Source organism: Zonotrichia albicollis, chromosome 5, assembly GCF_047830755.1.
Source record: "Zonotrichia albicollis isolate bZonAlb1 chromosome 5, bZonAlb1.hap1, whole genome shotgun sequence".
NCBI classification, from domain to species: domain Eukaryota; kingdom Metazoa; phylum Chordata; class Aves; order Passeriformes; family Passerellidae; genus Zonotrichia; species Zonotrichia albicollis.
Genome location: NC_133823.1, coordinates 73,339,865 through 73,359,173, shown reverse-complemented (window position 1 = coordinate 73,359,173; position 19,309 = coordinate 73,339,865). Strand labels below are relative to the sequence as shown.

The 19,309-nt window shown below is 50.0% G+C and overlaps 1 protein-coding gene across 1 annotated transcript in view; it reads left to right on the top strand.

Moving 5' to 3' along the window:
- The window catches only part of ADAMTS3 (ADAM metallopeptidase with thrombospondin type 1 motif 3), a 55,317-nt gene that overhangs the window by 32,447 nt on the left and 3,561 nt on the right, over window positions 1-19,309 (top strand). Inside the window, exons 5-20 of the mRNA XM_074542098.1 lie at window positions 7,586-7,770; window positions 9,851-9,934; window positions 10,039-10,195; window positions 10,760-10,865; window positions 11,224-11,367; window positions 11,756-11,888; window positions 12,378-12,491; window positions 13,094-13,239; window positions 13,605-13,780; window positions 14,705-14,838; window positions 15,249-15,372; window positions 16,894-16,974; window positions 17,685-17,848; window positions 17,959-18,124; window positions 18,546-18,678; window positions 19,079-19,286. Coding sequence (XP_074398199.1) covers window positions 7,586-7,770; window positions 9,851-9,934; window positions 10,039-10,195; window positions 10,760-10,865; window positions 11,224-11,367; window positions 11,756-11,888; window positions 12,378-12,491; window positions 13,094-13,239; window positions 13,605-13,780; window positions 14,705-14,838; window positions 15,249-15,372; window positions 16,894-16,974; window positions 17,685-17,848; window positions 17,959-18,124; window positions 18,546-18,678; window positions 19,079-19,286 — 2,255 coding nt within the window. The remainder of the gene's footprint in view (window positions 1-7,585; window positions 7,771-9,850; window positions 9,935-10,038; window positions 10,196-10,759; window positions 10,866-11,223; window positions 11,368-11,755; window positions 11,889-12,377; window positions 12,492-13,093; window positions 13,240-13,604; window positions 13,781-14,704; window positions 14,839-15,248; window positions 15,373-16,893; window positions 16,975-17,684; window positions 17,849-17,958; window positions 18,125-18,545; window positions 18,679-19,078; window positions 19,287-19,309) is intronic.

Below are 19,309 nucleotides of genomic sequence, written 5' to 3'. Positions count from 1 at the left end.
AGATTCCAAAGCTCCATCACACAGACAGGCCAGGGGAGAGCTGCCAAGGCAGCACCAGCACCCAGATCCCAGTGTTAACTTGTCCCTAATTTGTTGTGGTAGTGGTCTCCTCTGACTCTCAGAGGTTCGTGAGAACTTGGAGCGAGTCACTGGGAAGCGTGTTTGTGTCTCTTCCATTTACAGAAGGAAACATTTGAAGTGCCTCTTTGCTTTTTCCACTGTTGCCACCACAGTGTCCTTCAGCATTTTTGTAGTAGCAAAAAGGGTGTTGCTGTGCCCCACCTTGTCCCCACTGGCGTTCTCCCCTTGGATTTTTACAGTGTGTTTTCGCTGCTGGTCATCACTGCAATGGAAAAGCTTAGCGGACTCAGCTGCTCGTGGCTCTGCTCTCCAGCTGGACAGCAGTTCTGCCCTTCAGACAGGCTCTTTGGCTTCTCCACAGGCAGGAGAGAGCAAACCTGTCCTAGAGAAGGGCAGAGATTCCTTGCTGAGATTTCCCCTTGCATGGTTGCTGGTGGGAGAGCTTTCCCCTTGGCGTGGGTCAGAGCAGCAGGCCTCCGACGCAGGGATTTTGCATCCTTTGTGGGGCTGCAGCAGCGCCACATTTGGGGTATTTAGGTGAAGTATCACATTGTGCATTGCCCAAGTCCTTCCTCAGCAGCTGCCAAGCTTCATCCCTCATTCCCAGGGGCTCGGAGGATGGTGTGTGTGTGTGCTGTGTGAGCCAGGCCAGCTCCCTGCTCAGAATAATCCCCTGCTCAGGGAGCCGGGCTGTGTCCCGCTGTCCCGCTGCTGTGTCTGGACAGTGTTCAGGCTTTGCTGACTCCTGGAGGCTTAGGGCAGATCAAGGGGTGATCAGAGGGTAATTGCTGCTGGCAGTGGGCACTGGGCTGTGGCTGGGCCTGCAGAGGATCACCAGCCAGGCTGTGTCCTCTCGCACGGTTCCTGTGGCAGCAAAAGGTCCCACATGTTTAGGAACACATTCCTTACACAGCTTTTAAAAACAAGCAGCTGCATGTAAACACAGCTCTGCCTTTATCCCAAAGAAATGAGCAACCCAAGGAGTAGTTAGGGCCTTCACTGTGGAAACTGCTCCCATTTGCCCCAGTCTTTCCCACTGAATATTCACTTAGTGTCTTTTCCCTGGAAGCTGTGGCTGCCCCATCCCTGGAAGTGTCCAAGCCAGGGTGGATGGGGCTTGGACAGCCTTTTCTAGTAGATGTTCTGCCTGTGGCCAGGAGGCAGAAGGAGATGGGCTTCAAGCTCCCTTCCAAGGCAAACCATTCCATGGGTGTGCGACATAGGAAGCTTGGCCCCTGCTGTGCTTTCAGCCAGCTGGCAGAAGCTGGGTCAGATGCCAAGGAGTAAGGAGTGAGGGATAATGACTTCGTTCATGAGCACTGGGGCACTGCATCTCTGCCAGAGCAGCTTCCTGCAGCACTGGAAGCTCACAGTAGTGCTCTGGTGCTGAAAATACCTGCTTAGAGAGTTTAGACCCTGGAATGCCTGTGAAGCCTGTTGGGATCTCAGGGGAGCTGCCCAAAAACGCAGACAGCTCAGGCCATCCGGCATTTGTTCTGAATAAGTTCTGAATTAGCAGATAAATTATGAATGCAACCTGTGCTTTCAGAATGTAGTGGATACCCCCCTTTCTGGATTGCTCTGTCCTTTTACAGTGCATTATTCCAGTTAGGAATCCAAGGATGCTTTAAGAGTACTCCTTTGTGAAGTAAAAGTGATTTTTGGGTTGATGTAATGGTACATGAAGGCATGAGTGCTTTTGAGGTTGTTAATGCAGAGCTCTCTCGTGTTCCTGGGTGAGTGTCTGACTGGAAAGTCATGGATTCAATGCTCTTCAGAGTAAAGCCTGGCCACTCTGAGCTGTAAAATCAAGCCCTCCCATACCCAAACTGGGTTTGGTTCTAGCAGCCCAGGTACCCCAGGTGTGCTCCTCAGCACTGGGCCAGGCTGCTCATTGTTGCTGACTTACTTTTTCTCATCTGCAAACCAAATTTCAGAGCCTCTACAGATGCTTTTTCCATACTTTCGGACATTGATACAGATGATGATTTTGCAAACTGGGACTTCTTTTTATTTTTCACCTTTTATTGCAGCTGTGTTTGAAGGGCACCATTGATATTGAATCAAAGAACTTGATGTGGTGTATAGTGAAAAAGGGATAGCTTTGCTTGGTTTATTGTGTCCAATATGTGACCTGCAGGCCTCTCCATGCCATCTGTTTCTGTGGAAGCACCAGCAGAAGGTGTCGCTCAGGTCTCCTAAAATGCCAGACCCAAATGCTCAAGTCTTCCTCAAATGTCCAAAAAAATCCTGGCCTTTACCCAACAGAATGTTCTCCTGGGATTAAAGAGAAAAATTCAGTTTACTGCTATTAAAGGCTCTGAGCTACATGTGTAAGTTGCTAAAGTGAAGGAAGAGTGACACCATGTAATAATGTCTTGGTAAAAGACCTGGGATTGTCAAAAGACTGTTTTTAATACATTTTTGTACTTCAAAATTTAGGGTCAAAGCCAGACTCCAGCTCTACCCATAATTAAGTTTTTTAAATAATGGCATGTAGTAAATATATATTTTTAACCTGTTCTTAAAAAAATCCACAAACAAAACTAACCACAAAATCACCTGTGCCTCCAAAATAAAATTATGATGCAATTCTTGCTATATATATGTAGAGAGAGCCAATTAATTAAAGAAATGAGGAATGGGGGAATGTCTTGCTCCTGGGAAAGCAGGAATTCCAGGAGACATGGATAGTAGTTCCAGGATAACTACCTACTGGCTGAGTTGGCTGTTAGGGTTAAAGCCCAGCTAAAAATAAGGTGCAGAGCAGATGAGGCAGGGCAGGGCCGGGCAAGCCCCGAGGCCGAGTTAAGCCAGCCTGGAGCTGTGATTGCTGTGAGTGCTGGCCAGGCAAGGGGCTGTGCAGGGAGCAGCCTCTGTGCTTCTCCTCTGCTTGTCCTGTGCCCTCCCTCAGCTTTGGATTATTAGAGGGCAGTAGCGTCATTCCAGACAAGTTCGTTTGATCCTGAGCTTTCCTCCTCTTCTTTTGATTGTGTGTTGGAGCCTCACAGCAACAGTTCCACCCCTGCTAAATGTCCATGGATCCAAAAGCACTTTCACCACAAATCAGGTGAGTGCAGAGCTGTTGCAGGCTGTGTCAGGCGTGTCCTCCAGCACTGAGAGCTCTGGAACAGGCTGGCATTCCTCTCTGCTGTTTGTTTCTGGTCATGGGATGGAAAAAGAACAGTTAATAGTTGACCTAAATTCAGGCCTGGTTAATTATAGTTTCCTTCAGTTCTGGCTTTGTTCTGTGTGTGTTTGCTGCCAGGTAAGGATAACCTTGCAGTCCTAGAAAGCTTCATGCCAGGGAGGGAAGTGATGACAAGAAAATTACAGGGTAAAATTCCAGCCTTTTCTATTGGAAAAATTTATCCTGAGTTGGCTCTAAGCGTAGTTCAAATACACAGAGGATTATGCATTTCTACGTGGCTCCCTCAGTGTGGGGCTGGCATCGAGCCCTGGTGCAAATGAGGGCTAGGAGCTGTTTTTGCTGATGGTGTGTGGAAGGGAAGAGCCTTCCTGTGATGTCAGCACAAGGAACAGAGTGCAGGAAATCTTCCATCCTTCCCAGAATCACCCTGCAGCTGGAGCTGCCCAGGTACCAGAGAAGCACACATGTCATGGAGGCAGTCGAGGCTCCAGGATGTTTGCTTTGCTCTTTCAAGTGTCAGAACAGAGTGAGATGGGGTCTGTGTTTGTGGCCCATGGAGTTCATGCATTTCGTGACTAATCCTGCAGCCTGGGGATTCAGACCTTCTTTTAATCCCTGTTTGTTTGTCATTCTGCCAGTCGCTGTCACTGCAGAGGTCCCACTGGAGGGGAACATAAACAGAGGTAATTCTCCAAGCTTACTCATCTCAGGAGGTCTGTGTGTAAAGTCACGAGAACTTCTTCTCTCCCTTTCCTTCATTCCTTAGTGTGATGAAACTGTTGGGAAAGTGGACCTGTGGCTGAACCTGGTTGCTGGCATTTTTATTTCCATTAGTAAATTCTTCAGTGTCTTTGCCTTCTGCTAACACCTCCTCTGACACCAAGACACCTTTGTGAGAGGTGACACCAGCACCAAGCCTTCTCTGCCACATGCCAAGGCTCACAGGTGCAGCAGCACTTCCTCCTCATGTGATGGACCACATCAGGGTGGTGTGTGAACAGTGGGACTCGATGGTCAGAAGGGTTTTTTGTAACCTGACTGACTTGCAGGCTATTCTGAGCTTTTCTGGTTTGGTTTTTTGCAAATGCTCAAGTGGTTTCTCCCACCTGCCCTGAGGGAAGTGTTGAATCCAACGTTCTCTTTTGTGTAACTGCACTGTGTTTCTGCAGCGGCAGAGCTGGCTGGCTTTGTGTTATCAAAAGTTCATAGATAATATTTATTTATTGTGAAATATCCCAGAGAGACACTCGGCAGGGGCTTCTGGAAGCACTTCATGGATATAGCCTTGGACATACAGGGAAACATCAAGTAAAGCTGTGTATTTTTATGGCCAGCTGGCTCAGTTGGGGTTGCTGCAGAGACAAACTCACCCCTCAGCCCCCAAAAACAAACAAGCAGAAGTTTTGGCAGCAGTTAAGCAAACAACAAACTCTCCTACAGAGACAGTGACAGCATTAAGAACCCAAATCGTGGAGTCAGGACTGCAGGTCCCAGTGTCAGTGCTCCACATGGGAAGGAGGTCTGGGACAGGGACTTTAGGACAGGACACATTCTTTTCATGCCACAAAACTGTTGTGGTGGTGGTAGAAAGTCATTTGACACTTCTGGAGGAAAAGGCAATTTCAGGCAATTCTTCAAGAAAAGATAAGGGGGAATGTGTAACTTGCCAGGGTTTTGTTTTTAAGGACCTAATAAATCAGAGCACACGAGTTGCAGCCCATCCCTGATGAGAACATCCTGTCATCGTGTCTTCACCCTGCCAGCCTGGGTGCTTTCTCTTGCTGACCCCTCCCCGTCAGGCAGTACCAGCAGCACCACAGCAACGTTGCATGTGCACACTTTGTGTGAAAATCACTGGGAGTTATGTTGGAGCTGCCTGGAATGTGTGTTTGAACAAAATGATTCTTTTTCTCTTCGCTGCTTTTTCAAAAGGCACGCTTCAAAATAAGGCTCAGGAGGAGGTGACGGCATGGACTGGCCTAGTTTCCTTACTTTGGGAATAGCAGAACAGAATTTTTTAGTAGCTGCAGAACATGTCTGTCCCTGGGGACATTTTGTACATTAAAACACTCTTTGGAAAGGGACTTAGATTGATCTCAGTGGGTTCCACACTGATTTCTCATTAGTTTCGTTTTGAATTAGTGACAGTGTGGATCTTCCCTAGATACTTTTCCTTGCTTTATTCAGAAAAAGGCTAAATTAGGCAATGGAGCTAGTGAACATATGGGAGGAACATGATGGATGGATGGATGGATGGATGGATGGATGGATGGATGGATGGAAAGTGTATATACATACATATTTAAGGAATGGTTCTATCACTAGCACAGAGTTCAGCCCATGTATTTTACAATATAAAATAAGATTATAAGAATCTCCCATGTGAGTGATGCTGCGGGTTCTCTTTAAGTGCACAGAAGGGTTGGTTTAGGAGGGTTTAGCAGGGTTGGTTGATAACAGTGTTGATGAAATGGGATTTGGGCAGATCACAGCTTTATTCAATGGCAGGGAAAGAGCTGTAGTTCCATTATTTTAAAGTCACACTCCAGGACAAACACCTGCTGTAACCCAGAATAGCCATTTCTCATGGCACAGGAGCATGGCCTGCTCTGCTCCTGCAGGTAAGGTTGGGATGTAAGTGGTGCAGGTGACTAGCAAATTAAAAAAGGAAGAGGTAACAAACCAGCTAATTCCAGAATGAGATTAGGATGGATTAGTCTGTCTAGCTCAAATCCCCAAACAGCCAGACTGGTTCTGTGTGTTTCTTCACTGTTGCCCCATGTGTTATCTTTCTCCCAAGTAACAAGTGATCAGACAAGAGGAGATGCCTCAAGATGTGCCAGGAAAGGTTTAGGTTGGACATGAGGGAAAATTTCTTACAGAAAGGGTTGTCTGGCCCTGACACAGGCTGCCCAGGGCAGCAATGGGTTTTCCATCCCTAGAGGGAATGAAAAGCTGCGTAGATGTGGCACTTGGGGACATGGTTTAGTGGTGGCCTTGCAGTGCTGGGGGGCAGTTGGGCCCTATGGACTTGGATCCCACATGTTCTGTTAAGTGGGCAGTTCCTCTAAGCTGGGATTGAGCCTGGCTGCTTGCTCTGAAGGGCTGCATTATGGAAAATGGACTGCAGAACAGATAAACCCCTCCCATGACACGGTGCTTTGTGGGCTGGGCACTGCAAGCTATGGGAAGTTGGCACCGTGGGCACCACAATGTGACAGTGTTCCAGCTGGGTTTCCCTTGGATGCTGTGCTTGGCAGCTGTGCCAGCTGGAGCGGTTTTTGGAATTGGAGTGGGTGTATGATTTTCCCACTGTTGTGCTGCCCTGGGGTTGGCGTACTTGAGAGTGCCTGAAGACACAGCAAGGGCTGGTTTGTGGACTTGCAGCCGTGGCATTCATGAATTCCAGCCAGAGGAGAAGGGCTGGAAGTTTGCTGTTGTAGGGGAAAGTGCCCCGGTGCATCATGAGTGCAAAGCAGGAGTGTTCTCTCCTCTCCATCCACTGCATTGCTCTAGCTGGGTCTGTGGGGCAGGGAGCTCCCTGTATGTTTTTGGGGAGAGTGGGGGAACGGGGGTGCTCCTGACTGTCATGGGGACACAGCAACCATAGCACACAGCTCACTGTGCACCACGAGATGTTCCTCACTGATGTTCGTTGCTCAGAGATTGCTGGAGTACTGGTACGGATTTGGGAGGAGCCAAGTGTCCTGCAGCTGTGCCGTTTTACCTGTCAAAAATCCCTGGCAATGTTTTGTTTTACTGTCCTAAGTGGAAGTAACAGCTTTGGATTTTGTGTGTGGAATAAGAACCATGGACATTTACTGATCCGTGTGGTTGAATGAATTTTTCACTTGGTTTTCTGGTGATTTCTCCCAGCCCTACACCACAAGAATAAATTTTCAGGGTTCCTGATGTATCTTATCCAGAGAAGTGGTGACTCTGCAGGCGAGGATGGTTTGTGGGAGGATGCTTTCCAAAATGGAGCTGGAATTCCGTTGGTGAAATCACAGAATGGGTTGGGTTGGAAGAGACCTTAAAGACCACCCGTTTCCAGCCCCCTGCCAGGGGCAGGGACACTTCTGCTAGAGCAGGTTCCTGCAGGCCCCGTGCAGCCCTTCCTGGAGCGCTTGCAGGGATGGGCAGGAGTGCGGCTCACTGAGGGCAGCGTGTCCTTGCAGAGCCCCTCAGGCCCCGTGCAGCCCTTCCCTGAGCGCTGGCAGGGATGGGCAGGAGTGCGGCTCACTGATGGCAGCGTGTCCTTGCAGAGCCCCTCAGGCCCCGTGCAGCCCTTCCCTGAGCGCTGGCAGGGATGGGGCAGGAGTGCGGCTCACTGAGGGCAGCGTGTCCTTGCAGAGCCCCTCCTGGCCGGCCTCGGGGCGCTGAGCGTGGAGCGGCAGCTGAACGAGAGCCTGCGGCGCCGCCGCCACGCCGGGGACGGCGACCACAACATCGAGGTGCTGCTGGGCGTGGACGACTCTGTGGTCCGATTCCACGGCAAGGAGCACGTCCAGAACTACCTCCTGACCCTCATGAACATCGTGAGTATCCTTTGGGAGCTGCTGGGAGCTCTTGTCGGAGTGCCAGGTTTGGGGAAAGCAGCAATGGGATCGTTCTGACTGCTGCTGGAGAGGGTTTTCTGGTTTACAGATGTTCCTTTAATTCATCTTTTTCGCAGTAGTTTCCTTCCTAGGGCACATTCCGAGGGTATTTCCAATAATGAGGAAATAGTTGAAAAATAGTAAGGGGAAAAAAGTAAACTTAATCCATTTCTAGTAATTCTGAGCTTCTGTCACAGCACAGTTCTGGAGAAAAACTGATTAAAGCATAAATATCTAGAGGAAAAGGAGTTCTAAACCCTCAATGGCTCTCTGACAGAGTAGACCTTCTGGTAATACCAGTAGATCTGTCTTAGATACTGTGGCAGCATAAGGTTGTACAGGAAATGAAAACAGTCTCTTAAGGATGAGGATGGGGGACTAATTATTCCCACAATTATTCCCATTAATAATGATTTTATGGCTGTAGGAATGATTGTTATCTATTTTACACTCTTTTATTCCTGGAATAATTTAAAAATTATTCCTTGGGTTTTCAGAGCTTCTAAATTTGAGAACTTAGAATCTAGGAGGAAAAAAATGATTCCTGTGTGAAATTTAACCCAACCAATATGATGTTTTCCAGAACGTCACTGAGAGAATCATCTCCTTTTTTCCCACATACACCGTGGAACATCAGCATTAAATCTCCATTACACATTCCTGCAGAATATTGTCCTTATGGTTTTGAAACCTTTTCAGTGAGCAGCAGGGCTGATCCATGGCCCAGACCACTTCCAGGTTTCTCACATGCCTGTGGCTCCATCTGCTGGGGCCGAAGGCAGAGCGAGCTGCCACCCTCCTGCCCAGAGCCATCCAGAGAAGGGGATAAAATGGGGGCTATGGGGAAATCTTGGAGACTTGAAATTTAAGGTCAACTCCAGGGTCCTTTTCATCTCAAGGGAAGTCATTCCAGTGTCTAGAAAGCTCCCCTGTTGTCTGCTGGCACAAGGGAAGTTGTGAACACTTATCCTGGCCCAGCTCTTTGTGGGAGCAATGCTCTTTCATTGATGAGGAGAAAATAAGAGAGGAATACCTGACCTTTAGGATGATTGCTTCACAGGACAGGCCGCCTGAGCTCTGTGCTCATTCTGTGTCCCACTGCCCTGCTGACTCTGCTCTCAGCCGCAGGGATTTCAGGTTTAAACCACGGGCTGAAATCCTCGTGCTGGGGCCCACAGTCTGGACAGGTCCCAGTGACCTTTTTCCCTGAGGGGAAGTTCTGTTTAGCCTGACTGAAAAATAAAACAACCCTCTAACTCCTGCTCAAACCAATGAACCTCTGAACAGGGGTGTTTATTTCTCACCAGTTGCCCATAATATAATATTTATTTTGTTTTTAGGGGAATGAGGAGCTTCATTGAGGACCTGCAGATGTTTCACACTCTGGTGCCAGGACATTTCTCACCTTCCCAGACACAGGGAAGGGCCTCAAGAAGGACAACTTCTGGCCCATCTGCATAATTCTGTTTTTCTAACTTCCCTTCCACAAAGCCTCTTTTTAGTACAGAAGTGACCACAGATTTCTAACAGATCTCGAAAAAGTAGGGCAGCAGTATAAGTTGCTCCTAAAAAAATACTCTTCAAAACAAGAAGCACTGGAAGTGCTCCAGGCCAGGTTGGACAAAGCTTGGAGCAACCTGGTCTAGTGGAAGGGGTTCCTGGCCATGGCAGGGGGGTGGAATGAGATGAGCTTTAAGATGCCTTCCAGCCCAAACCAGTCTGGGATTCTGTGATTGTACTTGAAGTCTTTTCCCCAGTCCCCTTTTCTCTGAGCTCTGATCCATGAAACATGAGAGGAGGCCTGACATGTGCTTCCCAAAGTTCCACGTGAAGAGGGGGTATGTGATGACAGGAAGTGAATCTACGCTTTCCGCTGAGCAAATGATCTGAGACTTGAATCCTCTTCTGAGGACTGTAGTGGTACAGGCACTTGAAAAAACATCTCCGTGGCCTTGGAAGTTCCCTTGGTATCATCAGTGGGTTTTTCTTCCTTTTTAATATTTCCCCTTTTTTCCCTCAGGTGAACGAAATTTACCACGACGAGTCCCTGGGCGTTCACATCAACGTCGTGCTGGTCCGAATGATCATGTTGGGGTACGCCAAGGTGAGCGAGCCGCTTCTCCCCCCTCCTGCCCCGGGCAGAAAATGCAGACCCTGCTGAGCAGGCTGGCCCTGGGAGCAGCGGGGTGTAAGGTGTGGCTCTCTCAGTCCATCAGCCTGATCGAAAGGGGGAACCCCTCGCGCAGCCTGGAGAACGTGTGCCGCTGGGCCTATCAGCAGCAGAAGCCGGACCCCAGCCACGCCGAGCACCACGACCATGCCATCTTCTTAACCAGGCAAGATTTTGGGCCCGCTGGTATGCAAGGTAATGCAGCTGACCCAGAGCAGAGCTCTGGGCTCGGTGTTTCTTGGCTGGCATCTGCCAGAAAAGAGGAAAAATTGGGAATTGCATTGTGAGCTCCCTGCCTTATTCATTCTGCAAGTGGTTTCAAAAGCAAGGAGACCTTGCCATGAATCCTTGCCATTTATATCCAACCACAGATTGATTTTCTTTCTTGAGAGTTGTAAATAAATAAGTACTTCTTAGCTCTCTTCAAACTCCTGTATGTGCAGGGATCACTGGGAACCTCAACGCACGTGGCATTCCACTCCCTTTATTTTATTGCATCTTTCATCCCAGATTTCCATATATTGACATCCCAGCCACTCTGAGGCCTGCATCCATCCTTTGGCCTCAGGGAACTAGTGATAGTGGGCAGGAACTCCCAAAGTTTGGCATGTGTCAGAGCAGGCAGCGGTCAGGATGAGGAGCCAGGCAGGCTGCCCTGGCCTTAGAGCAACGTTAGCTTTTCCTGAGGAAGTTTTCTGGGGGTTCTCATTTAAAATCCAAGTGCTGGGCACAAGACTCAGCCCTGATGTCTCTCTGTAGGGTATGCTCCTGTGACGGGCATGTGCCACCCGGTCCGGAGCTGCACCCTCAACCACGAGGACGGGTTCTCATCAGCCTTTGTTGTTGCTCATGAGACTGGGCACGTGTAAGTACCACTTTGACCATCAGGTCACACCAAAATGCTGTGCTGCACTTCCTGCTTGCTCCAAGGGTGTTGGATTTGATGGCTCTGTGGAAGCTCTCCTGATTTTATTTCCAACCCCCTGGGAATGCAGTAGTGGTTGAAGAGAGGGAGAGACAAGTGAGGGAAGGAATGAAGGGTGAACTTGTTTTCTCTGGGGTGAGGGAAAGGTCAGGAAGGGAACTGGGAGGTCCAGGCAGGAGTGTCCTTCACTGCCTTCACCTTAACTGGCTGTGCTGGGGGTGGGTCAGATTTGGTACCTGTTCCAGAGCTGTTTCCTTACAGTTTTTGCAGTAGCTGTGAGGGGAGTTCTTTGTTGCAGGCTGGGCATGGAGCACGACGGGCAAGGGAACAGATGTGGGGACGAGACGGCGATGGGCAGTGTCATGGCCCCCTTGGTGCAGGCCGCCTTCCACCGCTACCACTGGTCCCGCTGCAGCGGCCAGGAGCTCAGGAGATACATCCAGTAAGGCCTCCCTGGCACAGCCAGCCTCTGAGCCCTCGCTTTTCAGACCCTCTTTCCCTTCAAAGCTCTGTTAGAAGAGCTCTGACCCATGAAGGCTGTGTCCTCACACGGTCCATAGCCCATCCACTCAGGGTGAAAGACCCCTCTAACTCCAGTGGGATTTGGAATAGGCCTCAGATTGTCACAGAATCCCAGATCTGTTTGGGTTGGAAGGGACCTTAAAGCTCATCTCATTCCAAAGCCCCTGCCATGAGCAAGAACCCCTTCCACTAGACCAGGCTGCTCCAAGCAGGCGCCACCAGCCTGGCCTTGGACAGTTCCAGGGATAGGGCAGGAATTCAGAGTATACATCTTCTCACAGTATTTTTTTCTGTGTCTTTTTCCATAGCTCTTATGACTGTCTTCTCGACGACCCCTTTGAGCATGACTGGCCCAAGCTTCCTGAGCTGCCGGGCATCAACTATTCCATGGATGAGCAGTGCCGCTTCGACTTTGGTGTGGGCTACAGGATGTGCACAGCTGTACGTCCAGACTCGGCGAGGGCGTGGGGCCTGGTGGGAGAGCTGCAGTGCCATCATCGTTGGAGAGAAGTTAATGCAGAATTTAGAGATCTGTAAAGAGCAGAGGGATTTATGGGGGAAACTCAGTCCTCTGGGTCCTGCGGAGTAATGGGAAAATGAGTGGCAGCATGGTCCATGTGGCACACACTGGTGAGAGCAGTTCCAAGAAAGAAGAGGAAAACCAAAAATCTTCCTTTTGTTCCACTTCTGGGTGTCTTCTTTCCTCTTTTCACTAGCCCAGGGCTGGGGGATGCAAGGAATAATCACTGCCCTGAAGATGCCAGGCCCATTGGGGTGTATGAGATGGAATCTACAGAGTGGGTTGGATCCTTATCCAAAAAGTATAAATAAAATAACAGATACAAATAAATTATAAACAAAATACAAGACTATTATCCAAAAAGTACAAGCCATCTCATGTTCTGCATTTGGTGTCTCTGTGTTTTTCAGTTCCGAACCTTCGATCCGTGCAAGCAGCTGTGGTGCAGCCACCCCGATAACCCCTACTTCTGCAAGACCAAGAAAGGGCCTCCCCTCGATGGCACCGAGTGTGCCCCAGGAAAAGTGAGTCTGGCACTCTGCTTGTCTTGGGGAGAAACCAACAGTTTCCTCCATTTGGGCTGAAGGGCACAGAGGGGAGCGGGGAATTGCCTGGCATTCCTGGGGAAAGCTGTGCTTTCCCACTGGGGTGTTCTGGGAGCTGTGCAAGGTTTGCTCTTGCACATTTTGGACATAGAGATTCCAGCTGAGGTGCAACCTGTTCTGTGGCCTCTTTGTTAGGTTTTCTGGTCTCATCTGCAAAGTTTCCATCAAGTGCCTTTAGGAATTGGGGAAGCAGATGATGCTGTTACTGTGGGATGGCTGCTCAGAACTCACTGTCCAGACACCCTGTGGCAAATGTTTGTGTAGACTGAGGATTAGTGCCTGATTTTTCCCTTTAATATCCCTATTAGTGAGTGTCCTGCTGCCAGTCCATTTTCAATTATGAAATTATACTCAGATACCTGGGTTTTTGTAGCAAATTCCCTTTATTATGAAACACAGGAGAGCCACTTGTACAATCTGAATGTGCCCCAGGCAGCAGCAAAATATTGCTGTCCAGTGCTTATACATTTGATTTGGGGATTGTGTCCGTTCTCACCTGTTTGCTGCCCCAATTCCCTCAGTGGTGCTACAAGGGTCACTGCATGTGGAAGAACACCAACCAGCTGAAGCAGGATGGACACTGGGGAGCCTGGACCAAGTTTGGCTCCTGCTCACGGACCTGTGGAACTGGGGTTCGCTTCCGCACGCGCCAGTGCAACAACCCAATGTAGGTGTGGGAGCTGCACCCACCTGGGCCTCCTCAGAGGGGCCACTTGGGTGGCATTTGGGTTTCGGGTGGACAGTCTGTTCAAGCCCCTCAAAATGGGATCATTTGTGGAGAATCCAAGAATTCCATAGAATTACAGAATCCCAGACTGGGCTGGCCTGGAAGGGACCTTAAAGCCCATTCCATTCCTCCTCCTGCCATGGGCAGGGACACCTTGTGCTGTGCCAGGTTGCTCCAAGCCCTGTCCAGCTTGGCCTTGGTCACTTCCAGGGATGGGGCAGCCTGTGCCAGGCCCTCAGCACCCTCAGAGGGAACAATTTCTGCTTCTCCCTGATGAAAATCTCTGGAATATTTTCTTCTCCCAGGCCCATCAATGGAGGTGACGATTGTGCCGGGGTGAATTTTGAGTTCCAGCTGTGCAGCACCGAGGAGTGTCCGAAGCACTTTGAGGACTTCAGGGCACAGCAGTGCCAGCAGCGCAATTCCCACTTCGAGTTCCAGGGCAGCCGACACCACTGGCTGCCCTACGAGCACCCCGACCGTGCGTCCTGCTCTGGGCCTTTAGTGACTCTTGAAAGGGTTTGAAGCCGTTCCCCTTGGCCTGGATATCTCTGGGGCAGGCCCACAACTCCCAGAAAAGCAAATGAGTTGGTTCCCTCCCCATCTGTCTGTCTGTTATGGCTGAAAATCAATAGTTTTGCCTTAAATCCAGACTTTAATACCAAATTCCCTGCTCTGACTCAAGTTTTTGCATTTTAGCCCCAATCAAACAAATCAATTTCTCTCTTATTTATCCCTAAAATTGGCAGTTTTGACCCTAAATCAGCACATTATATGTAAAAAATAGCAGACTTGCCCTAAATCCCTGATTTTAACCTGCATTTTCCCTACTCTGACCCAAATTTGCCCTTCTTATTGCCAAAGCCCCAATTTTCCCCCCAGACATGCCCTTTTATCCTTAAAGTTGACATTTTTGCTCCAGATTTGCAGAATTGTGTCTCAAAATCACAAGTCTTGCCCTAAAATCCCCCATTTCCTCCCAGGCCCCCACTTTAACCCTAAAATTCACCTTTATTACTTCAAATTGCTTGTTTATCCCTAAAATGGATACTTCTTACCCCAAATGGCCAATTTTCCCCCCAGACATGCCCTTTTATCCTTAAAGTTGACATTTTTGCTCCAAATTTGCAGAATTGTGTCTCGAAACCACTAGTTTTGCCCAAAATCCCCAGGTTTCTGCCGGAACCATGCCCATTTTCCCCCCAAATGCCCATTTTCCCCCAAAGATTCCCCACAGCGCACGCGTTCCTTCCCAAACCGTTCCGTTCCCCTGCTCTGCCCCCATGCTCACCCCCAAACCTACCTGTCCCTTCTCACTGCTCGCTCTGCCGGTGGCACAGCTGCTGGGAGCACACCTGGATCACTGCCCTCCTGCAGCCCTTTGTTGTTTTCCCTGGCTCCACAGCTGCCAAGCGGTGTCACCTGTACTGCCAGTCCCGGGAAACGGGGGATGTGGCTCCCATGAAGCAGCCGGTGCACGACGGGACTCGCTGCTCCTACAGGGATCCCTACAGCATCTGTGTCCGTGGGGAGTGCGTGGTGAGTGGCACCTGCTCTGGGGACAGCTCATGGGCACAGAGGGGCTTTGCAGAGGTCTCTGAATTCCCTGTTTGCAGCATTGTATTCCTCTGATTCCTTGAGATGGAAATTAAATTAGAGACCAGCACAGACCTGTTCCAGGGAAATGCTCTGCTTGTCTTCCCCTCATTGTGCCTTATCATGGAATGCCAGACTGGTTTGGGCTGAAAGGGAACCTAAAGCCCATCAGTTCCACCCCACTGCCATTTCCTTCCACTAGCCCTGGTTGATCCAAGCCCCATCCAACCTGGCCTTGAGCACTTCTAGGGCTGGGGCAGCCACAGCTTCCCTGAGCAACCTGTGCCACGGCCTTAGCACTGTCACAGGACAGAATTCCCTCCTAATGTCCAGTCTTGCCCTTTTTTGTGCAGAAAGTGGGCTGTGACAAGGAGATTGGCTCCAGCAAGGCTGAGGACCAGTGCGGGGTGTGCGGCGGGGACGACTCCCACTGCCGGACCGTGAAGGGGACCTACACCCGCACTCCCAAGAAGCTGGGTAGGAATAGCAGCTGCCTGCAGCTGGCTGGGGCTCCTGCTGCCTCTGGGCTTTGTGGGACACTCACACACATGAGATAATGCCATCATTGTTGACACCTTGGGTGTAACACCATCCCAAGAGGCCCATCTTTAGCCTGCTCAGGGCACGCTGCTGTCCATCGGCCCCTGATTGTGGATGGATATGGAAGTGATGGAGGTGTTCAGGGAATGCTGATAGATTTTCCCTAGCCTGGGTAACCTGGTCATTAAGGAGGCTAATAGACCTCTTTCTACAGGGAAACATGCAAGCCAGAGGTGCTCAAAAAGAATTTGAGGTTCTAGAAAACAGTTTCTGCAAGTGCCCAACTCAAACTCCTGCCTGGATTATCTGACTTCCATGGACTGGTTGTCTTGCCCAGATGTGTCCAAATCTGCTGTAAATGCATTTGTCTGTGATGTAATTTACATGTTTTGCTTGTAAAGAGCATCTGGGTGACCCCCAGTCAGTGGAATGGCCAGACTCAGCTCTCAGGACACTAAATCCAGGTGTTCTGTTTAAGGGAAGAAACAGAAACAGAGGAGCCTTTCCCTTACCCAGAGGAGCTCACAGTGTTTCCCTTTCTGGGGCAAAGGAGGCTCAAAACATTCTGGGTAAGTGCAAGGCTTGTAGGGAGAGAGGCATCCCTGGGAATGGCAGTTCCTATCATCCTGTAGACACACACAGGTAATGCTAAAGCAGGCAAAATCTTGATGTTCCCTGTGCTCTAAGGGCAATGGAGGAAAAGATTGGAAATGCTGTTGGGCACAGGTACTGCTCAGCCAGGCCTGTGATCTTCCCTATTCCCAGCTCTTCTGTTCCTTCACTCGGATTTTTTCAGGAGCAGGACAGACTGCCAGTACATCCAGTAGTCCCAGAATCCAGTGATTTTGGTTAATTGAATCTGCAGTTGTTAAAAGAAAATAACAGGAATATGAAAATGCCATGCACTCAGAGAACTTCGGGAGCTCTTGATCCCTAGAAGGGATAATAGTCTTCCTAATGGCAGTGCTTCCTGAATTTTACACTAATTACCTGTGATTTGCACTGGTAAATAATTGACATTGAAACTAAGAACGTTTTTATTTGGGAGCAGCTTTTTACTTTCACTGCAGACATGTCCATCTGAAAGGGCAGTCAGTAAGTTCCAGTCCAACAACCTGGCTGAGGACTGATTTGGGAAAGTAGTGAGAAAGACTTGTGCTTGTGCTGAGGAACACAGGAGACATCTCTGTGCCTGAATTGTTGATAGATGCTGCTTGGAGCAGCATGGCCATAAATACTGAACTGACCCCATGTGGGAAGTGGCAAATCCCTCTGTAACTGGTGTCCCTTCTCTCCCTGGAGGAGAAGAGCCCAGGAGGGCCTGTCCCACCCTGCTTATCCACGACTGCTGGGTGCCCTCTCCCGCAAGCAGAGCTGGGCATGCCCTGCCCTCCTGACCATGGCTGTTCCTTTCTCTTTCCATCCCTGCTGCCTCCACTGACCCTGCACCTGCCAAAGGGTACCTTAAGATGTTTGATATCCCTCCTGGGGCTCGACATGTGTTTATCCAAGAAGATGAGGCCTCTCCTCACTTTCTTGGTAAGTGTTTTTCTGCTCAAGTTCGAGAAGAAACACAGGGGACTCAGGCCAGAGAATCTGAGGGATGAGAGAATCCAGTGAAGGGGTTGGGTAAATGTGGGCTTTCCAGATTGCATGGTCAGGGCCTAGTCCTGCAGTCCTACAGCTCAGCAGACAAACATCTGCTCATTTGAATTCTCCAAAATGTTAAACTGGCCCCAGTTTGCACGTGTACTAACCAAGGATTGTGATAACTCACATGAACATGGGAACTTCCAGGGTGAGTCTAATTCAGTATCTTTTAATTATTCCTATGGTACATTGCAAAAAGCTGTACGGAAGAACAGTGGGTCTTGGAACTGGCTGATCTTTAAGGTCTTTTCCAATCCAAAGCATTCTGTGATCCCAGCTCTTAATGCATTGGCTTCTAATTGAAGCATTGTCATCGTCACCATCACAGTCCCCGCTGTACCTGGCTGTTGAGGTGTGCTGTGGAAGCCCAAACCCCGGCAGTTCCACAGGGCTCCTGTTCCTCAGCTCTTCACTTGCAGATTTTAGCATCACTTATGGATTTTAGCATGTGGGACACCCTAACCTGTGTGCGCAGGGCAAAGTAAAACGTGATGAAGGTCTGTTGTTTTCATAATCTGATGGAAATACCTCTCCCCGTGCCACCCCGATTGCCGCCAGTGCGGGGGAGGCACGACAGGCTCTGCTCTCCCTCCTCCCAGCAATCAAGAACCAGGCTACGGGACACTACATCCTGAATGGCAAAGGGGAGGAGGCCAGGTCCCGCTCCTTCATCGATCTGGGCGTGCAGTGGGAGTACAGCATCGAGGACAGCACGGAGACGCTGCACACGGACGGGCCCCTGCACGACGCCGTGGTGGTGCTGGTGGGTGACGCGCTGAGCTCAGCCTGAGGGGCCACCAGAGCCCGGCCTCGGTGTCTGTACCCAGCAGAGGAATCCGAACCAGCGCTGGGTTTATGTTTGCTAATTCCCAGATCATTCCCCGGGAGAACGACACCCGCTCCAGCCTGACCTACAGGTACATCATCCACGAGGATTCGGTGCCCACCATCCACAGCAACAACGTGCTGCGGGAGGACACGGACACCTTCGAGTGGGCCTTGAAGAGCTGGTCCCAGTGCTCCAAGCCCTGCGGTGGAGGTGAGCCGCTGATGAGCACCTGTAGCAAGGGACAAACTGCCAGAAAAGGCAAGGAGGAGGGAATGATTTATATTCCTGGCTTCCCTTTTTACCAGTGGTTTGTTATTTTAGGGCTCAGGCTTAAAATACCTGAAGTACGCGATTGTTCCCAGGTGTCACACTTGCAGCCTAGGAAGAAAAAGGCTTCTTTTGGTGTTTAAATTCAGACCCCAAAGCTACTTTGGATGCCCAAACTCAGGCATTGATGCTCCTGAGCATTCCCTGTACTCATGGTCTGTCCATGGCTCTTAAGCAAATAATAGGGAATGCAAATTCCAAAATACCTGTCCTGTAAACCCATTTACTAGGCCAGAAAACCCTATTTAAGCCAAACATTCTAACAAGGACCTGATTCTCCCAATTCCTCTGATGTGTTTCCCAGGGTTCCAGTACACCAAGTACGGATGCCGCAGGAAGAGCGACAACAAGATGGTTCATCGAAGCTTCTGCGAAGGCAGCAAAAAGCCAAAGCCCATCCGCAGGATGTGCAACCTGCAGGAGTGCACAGAGCCCCTGTGAGTGTGAGAGCAGGGATTGCTCCTTCAGACAGGAGTAGTCCCGGCCAGATCGGATGGGATGAATCTGAGGGCATGCTGACAGCTTGCCAGCCTGCAGTTCCTGACTGTGGAGGGGAGTTTGTACCTGTGTAAGCATGGGTACTAATCTGATTGGGTGGTTGTGGTATATATAATTATTTTTATTTATAGTATTTACTTTATTTATATTTATTTATATGTGTACTTTTATATATAAAATCATGGGGTTGGGAGGCACCTTAAAGCTCATCTCTTTGCAGCCCCCTGCCATTGGGGGAGGGAATTTTTCCACTAGATGAGCTGGCTCCAGGGATGAGGCAGCCGCAGCAGGACAAAGAGGTTAACAGTTGGCGGTGTCTGACCGCATTTCCCTTCCCAGCTGGGCGGCAGACGAGTGGGAGCACTGCACCAAGACGTGTGGGAGTTCCGGCTACCAGCTGCGCACGGTGCGCTGCCTGCAGCCCCTGGCGGGCGGCACCAACCGCTCGCTCCCCGCCAAGTTCTGCAGCGGGGCTCGCCCCGAGAGCCGGCGGCCCTGCAACCGGGCAGCCTGCCCCGCGCCGTGGAAGGCCGGGCCCTGGTCCCAGGTGGGCAGCGCCGGCATTGCCCC